Source organism: Calonectris borealis, chromosome 3 (genome assembly GCF_964195595.1).
Source record: "Calonectris borealis chromosome 3, bCalBor7.hap1.2, whole genome shotgun sequence".
In the NCBI taxonomy this organism is placed as follows: Eukaryota; Metazoa; Chordata; class Aves; order Procellariiformes; family Procellariidae; genus Calonectris; species Calonectris borealis.
The window spans coordinates 110,750,583-110,767,515 of NC_134314.1; the positions used below are offsets into that span (position 1 = coordinate 110,750,583).

Sequence of the window (16,933 nt, forward strand, 5' to 3'; positions counted from 1 at the left end):
TGATACCTACAAAATGTTATTAAAAGAAGTGGTTGAGTCACAGGCAACGCAAGTCCTCACTGTGGTTTTATTGCCTAGACTGGTCTTTATCCTGGCAAAAGTACAGACAGAGCTTATACAACAGAGCGGATTGCCCTTAGCAGCACCTGTTTAAACAGACAGGAAGGCAACAGCCCTTGCAAAAACTGTCCACCGATAGACTGGAGAACAGAATCAGTCTGGCTTTCAGGCCAGACCTGGCTCTCCCACAAAAGTGCGTGTTGTAGAAGAGAGCCTTATTGACAGCCTTTTACTTGGACTGAGATGCAGGAATGTCTCTTAGAGGCTCAAACTACTCCTGCCCAATGTGCAGCCCATGCAGGGTTAAGAGGGACTCAGGATCTGGGATGCAGCCTCATTCTCTGCCAGAGTTCACTGTGTCGTTATGACATGCCACCTATGTTGTACCAGTTGACTTAAGCGAGTGAAGACTGAATAGATAGGTATGCAAAATCTGTATCACAGGGACGTAGAACAGGATCTGTTGTGTGATTACTTTAATTCCTTTCTCTATTTCTTGTACCCTTATTCAAAATAAAACTGTAAATTTCATAATATGATCAGTGCCAGAAACGATTCTCAGCAGGAATTCCTAGAGCTGAGTGCTTTACAAAGCACTATCATCAGCATTTACTGGCTAAGGTGCTTACCCAGAATCACAAAATAAATCAGGAAAAGATACTTCGTTTAGGATTCAGGTCTTTTGAGAACCATTGTGCTACCTACTTTCTTGTTCAATGTTTTCTTTAATGGTGATGCATAAACATCATGGGATGTTAACGTGTTTAGGGTGTGGGAACACCAAGACTTAAGACCTATCTTTATTGACCTGTTTCGGAGTGCCCACCACTAAAGCACTGACACCAAAGCCATAGAAGAGTGCTATCCATTATACACTGCAGTGCCAGCAGCTTGATTTCACTGGGGACTGTTCACTTTTGAGGATTGCTTTCCCTACCAATTAAATACATCGTAGGTCCAGGAAAGATCACATCAAGGTCTGGTCCCCTGCATAGTGTGAGGAGTGGTATCATCAGTGTCAATATCCAGTTCTCCCTGTTTCACTACCATGAAAATTGTGAGCTGTGACCACAGTGTTATAATGTGTGTTCTCTGTAGTAAAACCTTCTTGTCTTCTCTGGTCTGTCCAGGGGTTTGGGCCACGGAGCCTTTGGTGAGGTATATGAAGGTCAGGTGGCAGGGATCCCCAGCGACCCCACTCCCTTGCAGGTGGCTGTGAAAGTAAGTGACAGTGTATGAGTTATCATGATGGTTTCATGCACCTTTCACCCAAGAGTCCCAATGCATTATAAAAATGAAGATTAATTAAGCGTTACTATAGCACTAAAGGATGTGGCTAGAAAGGTCGCTGCTCTGTTGCAACACTTTAATCCATCATAGTGATGGTACAGCTTGTAGCATATGGGCTTGTGAGACTATTAAAAGTGGTCTGTAAGTAGTAAATAGGTGAAGATTTCCCATACAGCTGCAGTAGGCTGCAGGTATGAGAAATAAATCCGTCCTCTGCCCATCCTCCACATACTACACTTGGTGTGGTAATATGTCCAAAGTCTTGGAGTCAGAGGCCAAAAGTCTTCACAGGGCCAAGAGCAGCTGGCACATACATCAAAGAGCCTGCAGGTAGGAGATGGCTGGTTTTCCGGGGATCTCACTGCTCCATTACAGGATGGATATGCACTGGATGTGAAGTTAAATCTTAAGAGACCCTGGTAGGGTTCTGCAGGCCTTCAGCAGCCTAGCTAGCTTGTTTTCTCCTAGAGGTTACATAGCAGCGCACCGTCCTACTGCTGGTTACAGTTCATAGTCTTGCTGGGAGGTAGGAGTATTGAACTGTCAGAGAGCTCAGGAACTGTGGTCTCATTCCTCGTCCTCTATACAGTAGAGTCCCATATATTGAGCACTGTTCCCTGTGCACTCTGGGCTATTTCCTTTGCTGAGAGGAGGATGACAGTGGTGTTGATGGGCCATGTGTTCTGATCTTCACCTTTCAACAGGCTTCACAGTCTAGTTTAGTAATGGTCTAGCTATTATCTTAGAGTGAGGTTTCTTTTAGAGAAACAAGGATTGCAGCAGACAATGTTAGTACTTTTGATTGTGCCAGGTGTTCTACAGCTGTAAGTTTAAATATCTTCTCCTTGTCAACCTGTTCTTTCTTTTCCAGACATTGCCAGAAGTGTGTTCGGAGCAAGATGAGTTGGACTTCCTCATGGAAGCTCTCATTATTAGGTGTGTATGAATAAGATGAACAGCACTTGTGTAGGCTTGCAAAGCCCAGCACTGCAAAGAAAAATGGTGCTTTGAGAGGTGATGTCCACACAACACATCTATACAGTAGTTTTAGCGCATGGCTGTCAGTATTTTACAAAGAGGGATAGACATTACCATCCTTTTCTATTCTTCTTACAAATGAAGAGGCACCAGATGATTAAGGGCTAAATTTTCAAGAGGGTCCACACTGGTTTTCATTATCCAAAGTGAAGACCTTTAGGTCCAGTTTTCAGAATTGATAATAGGATCCTTTGATTTCTCTTAGAGATCAGAACATGAGGTAAAAACAAATGTTAGGAGTTTGGGTTTGACTAGTCAAAGCTAACAGATGGCATTGACTTAATGCTGCTGTCATGTCACATGTCAGTGACTGAGTCCTAGAATCCATGGAAATAGTCTCCCATCACGTTGAGGGCTGGAGAAATAAGGAAGTATTAGAGACTAGACCTTGAGGAATATCCCATACATAAGCAGATCCCTGTGCCAGTATGTTATTTGGAACAACTCTGCCCTAACCCAGCTTCTGTCCCTTGGACAGGGAAATTAGGAGCAGACTTTTCTCTGTTATCAGACATTCTCTGCTTCCTGTGGCCCACAAGTCTTGCTGGAGCCCAAAAAGGATGCAGAATATAGGAAGAGGAAAAGCAGCCAAAAGCCATTCCTTCCCCATCTCTGTCTCTGCACTATGCAGGCAGACACAGAGTGCAGGGGTAGCACTTCAGCTTTATCCAGTTACCTTACCTTTGAGATTTGTTACTTTCAGAAAAAAAAAACAACATTCCCCGCAGCAAAACATTTTGATTCTATTCTGCAATTGTGCTTTTTGGATCAAAGTTGCTCCGTAATTGAGTCTCCCTGTCTCCACAGCAAGTTCAACCACCAGAATATTGTGCGCTGTATTGGGGTAAGCCTGCAGGCACTTCCCCGTTTCATCCTGCTAGAGCTCATGGCTGGAGGTGACCTGAAATCGTTCCTGAGAGAGACGCGGCCTAGACCGGTAAGAAAAGAGAAAATTGAATTTTATTTAGTAAGCTGCTGCCACAAGGCAAATACATAAAAGAGCTGATCCATGCAGCTACTATTTCCTAGCTTGTAGGAGGGTCAGAAAATTTCTGTTGCTAGAAGACCACTGTGGGGGCAGGACACAGATGTATAGGGGAACAGATGCTGCTGGGGTTATGCAGAGGTGCCTCAACCCTGGACTTTGCCAGATAGCATTGCAGATACTATCTAAAGAAAGAAAAAAAATCAAAGTTTAAAAAAAAAAAAGTTAAACTCTACTCTTACCTTCCTCACACCAGCTGGGGGCGGGCTGGGGGGAAGCGTTGAGCTAGTAATGATAAATCCATTATTTAAACTGCTGATCAGGTGCATTTCTGTGGATATCTGTCAGTGCAAGTTTGACATGGGCAAGGAGAGAATCCGGCCTGAAGGTCTTTACTTAATAGCAAATATCTTTAGTCCAGAGTTTTAAAGATTTTCCCGCTGAAATCAGCATCAATAGGAAATGACAGTCAGTTAGAAATGTGTGAGAAATAAATTACGACTTCTAGAGAGGAGTCAGTATTTCAGAAGAATAAAGTTTGCTCTGAGTCCCTGGATCAAAAAGGCACCCAGATGTTGTTGAAGTTTAGCACCAGGGCCCAGCTTAATATTTTGTCTCTACATTTCTTTGACACAGGACAAAATGCTGGATTTTATCAGTACAAGAGAGACACAAATTGGCTCTAACAGATATAAATAAGATTCTTCCTCAAGGCATCTGGAAAGAGATCAACTTTATATTTTTTCCTTGTAGTTTGGTTTTCAGACATAAAATGGTCTGTGTTGCTCAGGAGCACCGCGGTCTTGGATAGGTTGCAATAAAGTGGCTCCTGCCAGGATAAGAAGGGTAAACGTCCAGAAAGTCAAGATGTTTGAAATCCAAGCAAGCAGTCTTTATAAATAGAGGTTGGTTTTCTGTAGCACCTAGAAATGCTCTTGTCAGCTCATACAAATGGGCTGAAATTGGTGGTAGGTGAATGGGGAAATTCGTGTTTTGCAACATGGGCTGTGCTCTCTCCTGGTGCAGAGCAAAATGACATGGGCAAGGTAGGCTGCCTGGTGGGTGCTTTGTTCAAAACTACCAGGACAGGCTGTGCTAGATGTGTGAAGTGGTAGGTGAAACAGGATGGTGTAGGGCAAGGGCATCCATCACTTTGCAATGGAAGCATGTTTTTGGCTCGTTAAATTAGAGGGAGAAGCCAGCTCAGTAATGATCCGGATCTTGTAAGGAAGCACCAAGAACATTAGTCCTGAACAGCAGGAATTTTTAGCTACTTGCAGTAAAATGAACCAGTTGCCTTTGTGGATGGAAAGCCCTTAATCTTTATATGATGCAGTCATGGGAGCCTTCTGATCTGAGGGGTTTCTTTCTGTTTGCCCCCTACCCCAGTCGTGAGTTCCTCCTTGCATGCCAGGGCTTCCATTTCTGTTAGCGGTAGCTCTGTGCAGCCCCCATGAAAGCTAATGTCAGAAGAGGTGGATGGTTCACTCCAGGCACAGCATACATTACTTCCTCGGTGTTTTCTTTCTGCCTTCACAGTCTCTCCTTCCTTTCCTCTTTTTTCCTTGTCTTTCCTGACCTGTTTGAGGTTATCTGAGACTGACCGTAACTACTACTACACACAGGGGCTGTTCCCAGCACCTTGAAGATCCTCCCCTATTCCTGCATTTAACTTGCTCCCAGGACTGAAGCAGACCTGGGACTGATGCTGCTGTTTTCTGCTCTGTCCCATGCCTGTCACACTTTGGGAAAGCTGAGGTTCAAATGCAGGTGGGCAGTTGCAAGCTGGAACTGATTCAGAAAAACAGTTTCCAGGCCCTCTTTAACAGTTGGGTGAATGTGAACAGCCTGACTGTATGCAGACACAGATCCACATGTTTCTGCTCCACTTCTAACACCTTCCTTCCCCTTGCCTCGCCCTGCTTCTGCTACCCATGTGGTGGCTGCCTGGCGAGAATGACAGGGTAATTCATTGTCTGGCTGCCGGGGCAGCTTCTGAGGGGCTAATGGCACCTGTGAGCGCTGAGAAATCAGCCTCTGGTGCACATGTTTGACTGCTGGCTCAGAAACTGTGAGGCTAGGGGACTGACTGGTGAGAGATGAGATGTGGGGGGGACATTGTGCTTTGTGAAGTATGGGATCTGGCTGTGGAAGTGGATTTACCCTCTGCATATACTCGAGGTGCGACAGTCTCTTTACATAAGGCCTGTGGCTCAGTACTGCAGGATGTATCTTTGCACTGCTCCTAATGAACCCTGACCTGCTTTGTTCCTCCTATTGCTCCTTCAAGGAAGGCAGGCAGAAGGTAGGCATAGCAGACTGGACGTCTAGCTTTCCAGGCCCATTAAAGGAAAGACACGGAACAATACAGAGTAAACAGGCTTTGATGAGCTTTGCCAACAGGAATTAATTGAACATACAAGACCTAGCTGAGTGACTCAATAACAGAGATGCACTGTTTACTGTGCAGTAAGCACCGCCTGAATTACTGTTGTCATTTCCCCTTGTTTTTTTCCAGTTTTGTATTTTCCAGCTGATTTCCTTACTACCTTGTCTTTCCCACCTACTTCTGCTTTCAGGCTGATTGCAAAAGAGGGGTTTACGTGTTCATTCTCTACCTTCATCCCCCAGTTGCTCTCCCTACTCCCCTGCCAGTAACTTCGAATTCATTTGCCAGTTTCAGTCAAATTTAATAGAGGTGTGAAAGGCATTAACTTGGCATTAATTCCAAAACTTCAGGAAAAAGAAAGCACCACACTAGAGCGACCACTGAGCAAAACAGTTGTCTTGTTTGGCTTGCCACTGGCCAGTGAGAACCTGTGTGACTTGGAGCAAGACACGCGCAGCATGCTGCCACCATGCATATAGCCACTGAAAAGTGGAAGGGAGCAGAGGGAATGGTGGAGGAGAAGGTGAAACGAGGGAAGGGAGAACTTAAGACATTGCAAGGGACATGAAATCGGAAGCTAGAGCTACCACAGGAGGTATCCGGACATGGGATCCAACTTAATGGGAGATCAAGGTGCTGCCAGCACAGGTTATTGCGTGTTGTTCATCTGTGTTCTTCATGTAAATAATGAAAGCAATGTTCAGCCAACATGTAATGATTTTTCTGGACTCTAAGCGAGAATGATCATATGTGTAAGCCAAACGTTCATCCAACATCACTGATACAATACCAGTGACCCTTGTGGAATATTGTCGGTTTATGCCAGCCAGGTCTACTCTATAAGCTTCAGATTTATACTTCTCCATGGGGCCAGGGTTTACAGCTCTGAAGGGTTTCTCTGTTCCATTTCTAATAAAGTTTCACATCTATTACAGGATTACCCCTTCCCCCTCGTCTGGAGAGAGGCAGTCTGGTAGATTCAGAGACACCTGGAATTGGAGCCTTCGCTCATTATGAGCGTTGCAGAATTGTCACTTCTGGGAAGTTCAGTGCTGATCTTTCTCACACATAGCACAGCAATTAAAGAACAGCTCTGGAAGATAAATCGTATGCGGATAAATGATTGCCCTCCTTTGTATTGTGCAGCCTGTTGCTCAGAGCAGTGATTACACTGAACAATACACAGAATTTCATTCACCTTTAGCAAGATTTAGCCTCACCCGGGGAGGTGTCACACTAGTGCTTTCAGCGTGCCCACTGCTCTGAGCAGTGGTGCACCGCAGCTGGCATTGTCCGATCATCTGGGGAGCAAAAGCTGTAAAGTGAATCCTTTGGTGTCTCAAGGCTGCCTCCCTTGCAAGATGAATCCCAAACCTCCATTTGTCAAACAAATTATGTGGCTAAATTGTCCTTGGCTGGGCGGTCACGTCTGTTTTAGGATCATATTGAGCCAAATAAAAGGTGGAAGGAATTCATGCAAGGAGGGGAAGGAAGGGAAAAAAAGGGAAAAAGAGAAAAAAAGCTATGCTGTTCAAATCAGCTTGTGGCTTCAGCCTACTGACTGCCTTGCAATGTAGCTCAGGTCCGGAATCGACTGCAAAGTAAAGAATTGGGCTTTTTACTCGGTTTTCACTTCAGGTTTCTGACCCTTGCTCAGAAGAGGAGGGAATGGGTAGATCGAGATATTCATTTCCCTTTGGTTATGCCCTGAAAGGGAAGAAGGCGGCATCTGCGTCCTTTCTTACTGTAGCCATCTTGGGTAGCTGGTCAGTCCCTTTAACTCACAGAGGTAAAAAAGATTATTCCCCCCTCCCCTCAAAAGGTGGGGGGGGAGGCTTTATGTTTTTAGGAAATGATTACTCTACAAAAAGAAGGTTTAGGGGGAGACGCAGTCCAGTGTTTTAAAGAATCAGTTAAGTATATATATATGCAATGAACTATACTGTGTAAATAATAAAATATAGGCAGGTGATACATAGGCACAAACAATTTTGTTTTATGGCACCTCACTGTAAAAAACAGGCTTTGTTCACACAGAGATGCAGCATTTTTCAATTACTTCATTAATCAAGTATTGAGGCCAGGTTTTTCCTAATCTCTTCAGAAGACATTAAGACTTTTTTAGGTTTTACCAGCCAATGCCCACTGTTTAACTACTGGCTGCTGCATGCTGCAGAGCCTGGACTTATTTCCAGCCCCAGTTAGCAGTGGTTTAGATCAGGTGAGATAGCCGGCACAGCATTGCCTCAGCCTGGAAATACATTTCATCACAACAGATGGGCTGGCAGAGCCAGCAGTCCCTGTCACTGGAGAACCCGTGCTGGTTTGTGCATCAGTGGGAGAGACCCCTGGGCAGGTGTGCCTTTTGGGCACTGGGCAGAATGGTAGGTGTCATAGACAGAGCTAGAGGGTGGGATAGGCTTATTTGGTCCAATAACTAAAGCCACAGATAAATACTCAGCTAGCAAATGGCTGTTGTGGAATAAGCAGTCAGTGCCACCCAGTTGTTTGTCATCACCCCGCTGGCAGCAGCCGTTTCTCCTCCCCCACAGGACTGGCCGCAGGGATCACTGATTCACACCTCAGTGCAGAAGCGGATGGTTTGGCTTCAGAGGCCGGCAAATGCGAGCCGGTGCTAAGCCTGCCCTTTTCACTAAAGCATCTGGCTCCTGCTGGCAAGGGCTATAGACTTCATCAGAGGGGCAGGAACAAGGAGTTGGCAGCCTTACTCTTCCATAGCCGTTGGCTATGCAAACCTGTGTCAGTGCTTTGAGGGGCAAGATAAAACCTACACAGATGTGGAGGAGGGAAAGAGCAAATGTGACTCATGCCATTATATAAAATGTCATTCTCATTGTTCAAGGTGACTTTAGAGCAGAGCTAGCCATAATACAAAGAAACTGAGTGTAAGGATCAGTTCAGGCTACAGATCTCCTCAAAAATCATGCTGAAAATTCAGAAGCGTCTCCCATGAGAACTGGGGGAAATTCTTACAGGGGCATCCCAATGGAGCTGGGAAGTCAGATCCAGCTGTTCTGATTCTGTCCCTGGGATTTGTATGACATCGTACCTGCACATCCTTTGCATAGTTCATGGATATGAACTCTCTCTTGTGCTTTTTTGTAATCCCTTTGTGTATTAACATCTGAGCTACGTCACTTGTTGGAGAGTTCCCAGCACTGTATCCGTGACGAACCATGCCATGTTCTCGCTTTTAACCCACGTTTGTCCTTTGTCTGTTGATAGAATCAGCCCTCCTCCCTTTCCATGCTGGACTTGCTCCACGTGGCTCGTGACATTGCTTGTGGGTGCCAGTACCTGGAGGAGAACCACTTCATTCACAGGTAGGTGAACACGTCTGTGTCACCATGGGCATGACTTGCATACGGGCCAGCACGGACTCGTAATGCCCTGCTTGATATGTTTATGTCCTGCTGCACTCTAGTGGCTGGATACCTTTAAACAAGGTAGTCAAAATCAGAATAATAAAAGCAATTAACAGAAAAGCTGCTATAAATGATGTTGCAGAGGTCTTTCATTTTACCAAAGATCCTGAGCTCTATCTCAGTGCCTGCACTTGTGCAGCCTGTTTGGCTACTCTGCAAATGGAAACACAATCTCGTGACAGAAGTCTTCAAAGCTCTCCCTGTCATTAATTTTGCTTAGTGCCTTTCTGCTCATTCTGGAACCCTCTTCTTCTCCCTCTCAAAGAACAGCTGTACAAGTACAGCCAGAAGTGCAACCCCTCATGACTATTGTTACCTGCTCCTGCAGAACAGGGTGTTGGCAAGTGTCTAAAATACTCTACCCGTTGAGTAGAGATGAGTAGAGAGAGATTGTAGTTCATTCTTCTGAAAGAGTTACCCACAAGGTATGCCACCATGTTATTCAGACCTCAAGGTTTACTTCAGCCCAGCAGAGGTGGAGCTGGAGCTTTACCTGCATGCACAGACTGAGGCCCATACCTTCAGTCTTCAGAGCAACACCGGCACATTGTTGTTCTTCGTGTCTCTGACAGTACGACACCCGTTTGACAATATTTGAACAGACGCGCTAGGAACAGGTCAATGGATCATTCCCCAGACAGCTTGATGTTGGGACTAGTACATTGCTGAAATTAGCCCCGCTGCTTGCACTCCTTAGAGACTTAAAAATAGCTCCTGGGGTAAAGGGAGGCTCACAGAAGGCCCATCCTTTCAGAAGGATGTTACATGAAGTTTAAAGAGGAAATGTTAAAGAGCAGAACTGCTCCTGCTGTTGGGGTAGATTGGAATTTGGGACATCACTAGTTATCCATAAACACTGACTTTTCTGGCTGTTGTGGGCTCTCTGCAGCTCAGGAAAGTAGGTACTACTCTTTGTTTTCTTTTTGGCTTGCCAAATTGTCGAATGATTAAGTGGTTCTTCTCTTTCTGTTGCTTTTCTTCCCTTTCCTTGTAGGGATATTGCTGCCAGGAACTGCCTCCTTACCTGTCGAGGGCCTGGGAGAGTGGCTAAAATTGGAGACTTTGGAATGGCCCGGGATATATACAGGTAGCAGAGCTAAGCCCAGGGTATCTGCAAATGGAAGCTCAGTAAAATGAGAGAGGAGCAGTGTTTTTGCAGGACAGCAGGCTCGTGTGCCGCTCTGTGCAACCCTAGCAAGGCGAGAGTGGAGAGATCCCACCCTGATGAACCCCAGCTAATGCTTTTTTGGTGTTTGCCTTCACTTGTAGTTTAACTGTGCTCTGGAGACTTTTCCCGCTCCTGACAGCTTTCTTCTGGGTAATGAAGTCTGATGGTCATGGAAGGCATTTTTCTTCCCTTTCGTACTCTGTCCTCAGTTTCTTGTCTTTACTTTCTCCACACTGAATGGCATTGATGTGCCCTTTTGTTTTGTGGTCCCAAATCATTCTGAGTTTAATCTCTCTCCTTGATACTACCCCTGCCCCTTTGGTTTGGTGTCATCAGTAAATGTCCTCAATTTACTGCAGATAAAGGAGGAAGGTGCAGAGGAAGGTCAGGAAAATGTAATCGCCCAAACTGGAATTCAGCCAGGACACAGGGTTAACTACTCTGCTCTTGCAAGAAGTGCGAGGAAATCTTTAATGAACACGAGCAGTCAGGGCTGCAGTTTGATATCTCATCTTCCTCATAGCACCTCCAGAAGTGCAGCACCATGTCCTGCTGTGCTGAGGAATTGATTTGCCTCTGACTCAGAGGAAGGAATGCCTTGTACTCAGTCACCCACTGTTTATTCCAGTGCCTTGCCTTCTTTTTTTCCTACTTGGGGATTCTCCTGTGCAATTACTAAGCCAGGCCGCTGCTCAGCTTGAGATCTGACAGTATCAACAGCCTGAGGTGATGCAAACAGAGTGCTACCTTCAAAAACCCAAGTGTATCAGAGCTGCTTTTTTTTCCTCTCCTCTCTCTCCCTTCACAAAGAGCCCCCACTCTGCCCTGCTGTCAGATGGGACTCTGCTGGGACAAAGTAGCATCTGTCACACTCACACAGTCAGCAGAACCGACTGCCAAGATGAACACTTTGGTGCTGAGTTTTCAAAGGTGCCTTTGAAGTTTGCACATGTTTCTGTGTCCAGGAATATCCTTTGGATGCTCAGGCTGTGCAGTTACGAACAGTGATACCAGCTTGCCTGAGCAGCCTCCTGCAGCTGCCAGCACAGGATTTGGAGCTTGTAGGTTTTATTTTAAATGACACTAAAGGACTGATGTAATTCCTGTCTCAGGAACACGGGAGGTGATTTTTGTACTACTGCCCCAGCCCTAATGGCCAAGCATCCTCCTCATCAAGCTCCTCATTCTTATAAATGGTTTTGAATTTCACTTGCAGTGCTTTAGACTGGGTACATATGGGACAGGCTTTGTTTATTTTTGGTGGGGATGCTCAAGGCGACTACGTGTGGGGTGAGGTGGAGATCTGGCTGTGGCTGAAAAGTGCAGGAGGATGGCTGTGCCAGCAGCAGCATACTGTGTGAGTAATTCCCTAGGAGCATGCAGGCAGATAGGGATAACTTGGGTTCACCAGCTCAGGCCTAAAGCGAGGAAGATTAGAGCAGTCCTTCCATGGTCTGCCCATTTCCACTATTTTTGTGAGAAGGAACTGGTCTCTTCAGCATTTTCTCTGCCATGCTGTTTCGCCTAAATTAGTCTCTTCTCTGGCTCATAATTTTAATATTTGTAATTATAAAAATTCCAAATTAATGGCATTTTCTGAATTCTTGGCTGACTCTTTGTTTTGTTTGTTCTTTGCAGAGCCAGCTACTATCGGAAGGGTGGGTGTGCAATGTTGCCCGTCAAATGGATGCCTCCTGAGGCTTTCATGGAAGGGATATTTACATCAAAAACAGACACATGGTATGCTTCCTTTCCTCCTCTGTCCGGTCTGTCTGTCTGTGTTGTAACCCCTTTTGTAAAGTGTGCCTATTCTGTAAAAAACACATATTCTTGTTCATTTCTCCTTTACTAAAAAGACAAGCTGGGTCTTTCAGAGCCAGTAATCTTGGAAGAGACAAGGGAACAGAAAGATCAGACCTGTGCGAAGGCGGGTGCTGCTGGGGAGGTGAGCAGGCAGGGAAGGGAGGTTGAGGCAGATGCAGGTGGTGCTTTGCTGCTACAGCGAGGAAGGTGTTAGTTCCACACTGAGGAAAGCAGCATGGGGGACTGCAGGCAGGACCCATCCTGCCAGTGAGGGAGAAGGGCATCACATATTGTGGCTTTCATCTTTCTCCTGGCCTGCAGCAGCACTGTAAGCTCTTGAGTTGCTGGTGGCCAGAGGAGGGGGAGGGAAACTGGGTGAGCAGGAGGCAAGAGCTCAGGACGTGTGTGGACGGGAAGGGGCTGGTGGTCAGGACACGGCTCCTGAGCAAACCCCAGGTGGAGATACGCTCTCTCATGAGGCTGAGCTGCTGCCCGTCTCAGCACCAAGCAGAAGAGTTTCGTATTGCTGCACGTAGCTCTTTGCAATTTCAATCAACAAGATTGTGATTTCCAAGCAGCTGACCAGATGAATGCTTTGGAGGGGGTCCTGTCCCAGCCATTGTCCCCAGGGCTTTGCAGGCCACACCACCCAGGCCCATGGCTGTGGTGTTAGCTAGGGAACGTTTTTATTGTACTCTGAGCTACAGGTGAGGGCTATGGGGCTTAGAGCATCAGGGGGGATTCACTGGCATGTTATTTCACACAGGGTAGCTTATTCAAGAGGGAAAGTTTGTCATAAGTGATGAGGCCACTGCTCCACTCAGTCCTGTTTCCAGCAGTGGCTGATGTCTCAGAAAAGCATAACCTGACTTTCACATTTGTTACATCTAGTTGAACAGCGCTGAGTACAAGGGCAAAGCAACCATATTTACCTACCTATATCATAGACTTCACTCACTTAACAGTCAACTACTAGTGTTCATTAAATGATTCCAAGTCCACCATTACAACCATGCAGCTTATTTATGTCTGAATCCTGCAGCAGTGATTTCCACAAGCTGCCTGAGCACAGACTGCAAAGAGCAATGCTGATGGTACTGCACCTAAGGGCATTGCCCCTTGGGGATGGTCATTCCCATATCTTCACTTTGTTTTCCTTTGCTTCTGTATTCAGGTCCTTTGGCGTATTGCTGTGGGAGATATTCTCTTTGGGATACATGCCCTACCCCAGCAAAAGTAACCAGGAGGTTCTGGAGTTTGTCACCAATGGAGGAAGAATGGATCCACCTAAAAACTGCCCTGGCCCTGTGTATGAAATTTTAACTTTTATATATTCATGCAAAGAAGTTTCTGTTTCAAATGCTGTTCTCTAGTCAAAAGTTAATGACTTTTAAGATTGATCTTGTCGTGGCTGATCTGCCTTATTGGACTTGAGTGCCTGTGACTTCTCTACTATTTAATTTTTCTGTCTGTTTTAGAGAATAATTCAGGGCCCCTTTGAGAAGTACTGGCCACTGCTTTTTTGATCAAAGATGGTGCAGTATTTCTGTGCCTTAGGTTAGCTGTGAAACTGCAAGTGCGTAAGACTTCACAGGTAGGGAAAACTGGGCTCCATTATCTGTAGCCCTGCCAACCTTTAGTGAATTGACCAAGGGATTTCGGGTGGGTGAGTTATTTCTCTGATGTGCTGTGGATTTCACCCCACTGGTGGCCACATTTCCGTGGGTACCAGTGCATCAGTTGTCCCACTCTGGGGAAGGCAGAGCACTCTTATTTATTAGAAGTCAGAGTGGTGATGTGTGCTTATGGTTTCTAAGCTGCAGTGACTAGCTGTTATGTACCAACAGGATCTGCCATTTATGAGCATCTCCTGTTCTGCTCTTTCAGTTATCGCATTATGACCCAGTGTTGGCAGCACCAGCCTGAAGACCGGCCAAATTTTGCCATAATCCTGGAGAGGATTGAGTACTGCACTCAGGTATCAGTGTCCATTCATCTCGAATGAGATGGGTGGAGAGAGTTCTTCTTGAGGGGCGGCCTAGGCAAGCCGGAACACGAGATGAGAAGGCAGCACTGCGTTACTGTAGTCAGCATTCCAGGGAGACCAATGTCAGCCTGGGACCAGTGGCTGGGATATTTACCTCATCGGGTGGTTGATCCTTCTTGTCTTTCACTGCTGACTTACACAAGCTTACACAGCTTTACAAATAGCAGACCTGTAGCTCTGCTTCTGCTTATAAAGGCACAGATTCCAGCAAGCAAAAGAGCCAAGACAGGCCAGCACCCCTACGCACTTCACGTGCTTCATGTCAGCCACTCCATCCCAGTGTTTACCCTTAAGACATGGTCAGCACTGAGCAGAAATGGTCCTGGCACAGAGCACGCTTTGCAGGTGGCTTCTGCAGCTGTCGGCAATTTTCTGAATCTGACTGCACTGGAGAAGGCAGGTGGAGACAGCCATGCCAAAGGCAATGGGGAAAGGATGTGGCTGGCTTTCCAGGCCGAAATCCGATTTATTTATTTTTTACCACCACTTTTAGCTTATGAGAAGTGGAGTAGTTTGGAAAATGTTTTGCTGCCTGCATTAGCGCAGGCTTCTCGTGTGGCCTCTCACAGTTATTTGCCTCAGTCAGTTTGCTTTTCCTCGCTGTTTGGGAGACTTGGTCTGTTTTTCATGTGTGTTTGGATCCCGGGATTGGGAGGCGTTGTTTTCTGCTATCTATAGCTTGCCATGGCGTCTAGCAATAATTAAAGGTTGCCCAGATCACCATATTTTCTCCCAGTTTAATTTTCAAAACTGCTTAAATAGCTCAGAACCGCAGTCCCTATGGATTCAGGTTTCAAGGGGTCTGCCAGTATTGCCTTCTCTCTGCATTCCCATTCCTCCCGTGTTGTGTGGAGGCAATACTTTCATAGCTGAAACTTTCTCAATATTATCTGAGAATGTTATGAACTTTGAGATGATATAGATTCCAAAACAACATTCCCACAGGAAATTTGCTGGACATAAAAAGTGGTTTTCATTGGTTTTGTGCCTCTGCTGTTCTGTGATGAGTTTTAGGGTTGCTTTTTTTTAAAGAGTTCCATTTTAAGGGTATCCCATTGCATCTCACAGCTAACTGCATTTTGGCAGCATCTTCTACGCATTGAATGTGGGCTCTGGTTAGTGGGAACGATGATCTGTGATCATCGCATGACAGCTGTCAGATGTGTCAGGTTTTTAATCAAGTCTGAGTATGCAGGATGGTAGCAGGCTTTGAGAAATTCTCGTTGTTCTCTCTGGCAGGATCCAGATGTCATCAACACTGCTTTGCCAGTAGAATATGGCCCATCAGCTGAGGAGGAGGAGAAGGTAGCGATGCGCCCCGACGATCCGGAAGGAATTCCTCCTCTCTTGGTCTCCACGCACCAAGACAGAAAGGATGACAAGCAAACTCTGCCATCTCCACCACCCCTGCCGTCAGCAATGACTGCTGGAAAACCTCTAGGGAAAGTGGGAGCCTTGGAACCGCCAGTGCCGGGGAAGGTGCAGTCAGCCTCAGCCGGGGGACATATCAACATGGCCTATGCCCAGTCCAATCCCCCTTCTGAGCTGCACAAAAGCCGGGGCTCCAGAAACAAGCCCACCAACCTCTGGAATCCAACCTACGGTTCCTGGTTTGCGGAGAAGCAGGCCAGCAAAAACAGTTCTGTGCTGGAGAAGGAGATGCCCGAGAGGGAGAATTTGGGACAGGAAGGAAACTGTACTGTGGGGCCCAACATTGTGACTGGCAGGCTGCCAGGCTCCTCCCTGCTATTAGAGCCATCTTCCCTAACAGCAAGTGTTAAAGAAGTGCCTCTCTTTAGGCTCCGCCACTTCCCCTGTGGGAATGTCAACTATGGATACCAACAGCAGGGCTTACCCTTGGAAGCCTCCACACCACCTTGCGCTAGCAGTTACGAGGACCCCGTCCTTAGAAACAAGAGCCACATAACCCAGCAGGGGCTGTGAGAGCCCTCTACCCTCTTGACCTTTCCCCCTGTGGCCCCTGAGCCTTGAAGAGATGTCCTGTTACCCAATACACCATGACCAAGGGATCTGACAGCATTACCTTCCATTTTGTGCCAACTCGCTCCAAAAGTGCCACCCTCGAAGCTGTAATTTCAACTAACCCGAGAGGCTTCAAATCACCGGAGCCCCAATACAGTAAAAGAAACAAGGGGGAGGGAGGATACAGGAAACAGATGTTAACTGCAAGGCCCAGCTGCTGTTGCATCAACTCATACGCATGGTTGTTGTCATGCCCTTCCTGTGAGCTTTTCTCAGTTGTGCGTTCTCTGCTTAAGTGTAAAGCCGCGGCTCACTGCCTTGAGTGTTTCATGTCTGGGGTTTTCCGTGCCAAATTTGTGGTTGCTGTGGAACACCTGGAGATCTCCTGCAGCTGGCAGAGGTTGTAGTGGGTTTGGGGAGAGCATCCTCTATCCAAACCGAAAAACGATACAACAGCGCTGAATGGTGACGCAATGGCACATTCCCAAGTTGTGCTCCAGCTACAGTCCAGTCTTCAAGAGTCCTTGAATGCACAGTGGTTATGGGGATGTTGGCAGGGCAGCAGAAAGACACTGGTCATACTGCATCGCTTGGAAGAGAGAGGGGAGGAAGCATAGAGGATGGGTGTAGATGCTATGAGGCATTCTGGGTTGGAGGGGGGTTGTTTGGCTGGGTTTTTTGTTTTGTTTTCTTTTTCCTGTGCTTAAGCACTAGACCGAGTAAA

At 46.4% G+C, this 16,933-nt stretch overlaps 1 protein-coding gene across 1 annotated transcript in view; it reads left to right on the forward strand.

Moving 5' to 3' along the window:
- Positions 1 to 16,170, forward strand: part of ALK (ALK receptor tyrosine kinase) — a 316,153-nt gene extending 299,983 nt beyond the window's left edge. Inside the window, exons 21-29 of the mRNA XM_075147934.1 lie at positions 1,191 to 1,281; positions 2,222 to 2,286; positions 3,196 to 3,325; positions 9,009 to 9,106; positions 10,203 to 10,295; positions 12,015 to 12,116; positions 13,354 to 13,488; positions 14,067 to 14,157; positions 15,466 to 16,170. Of these exons, the coding sequence (XP_075004035.1) occupies positions 1,191 to 1,281; positions 2,222 to 2,286; positions 3,196 to 3,325; positions 9,009 to 9,106; positions 10,203 to 10,295; positions 12,015 to 12,116; positions 13,354 to 13,488; positions 14,067 to 14,157; positions 15,466 to 16,170 (1,510 nt within the window). The remainder of the gene's footprint in view (positions 1 to 1,190; positions 1,282 to 2,221; positions 2,287 to 3,195; positions 3,326 to 9,008; positions 9,107 to 10,202; positions 10,296 to 12,014; positions 12,117 to 13,353; positions 13,489 to 14,066; positions 14,158 to 15,465) is intronic.
- Positions 16,171 to 16,933: the final 763 nt, after the last annotated feature.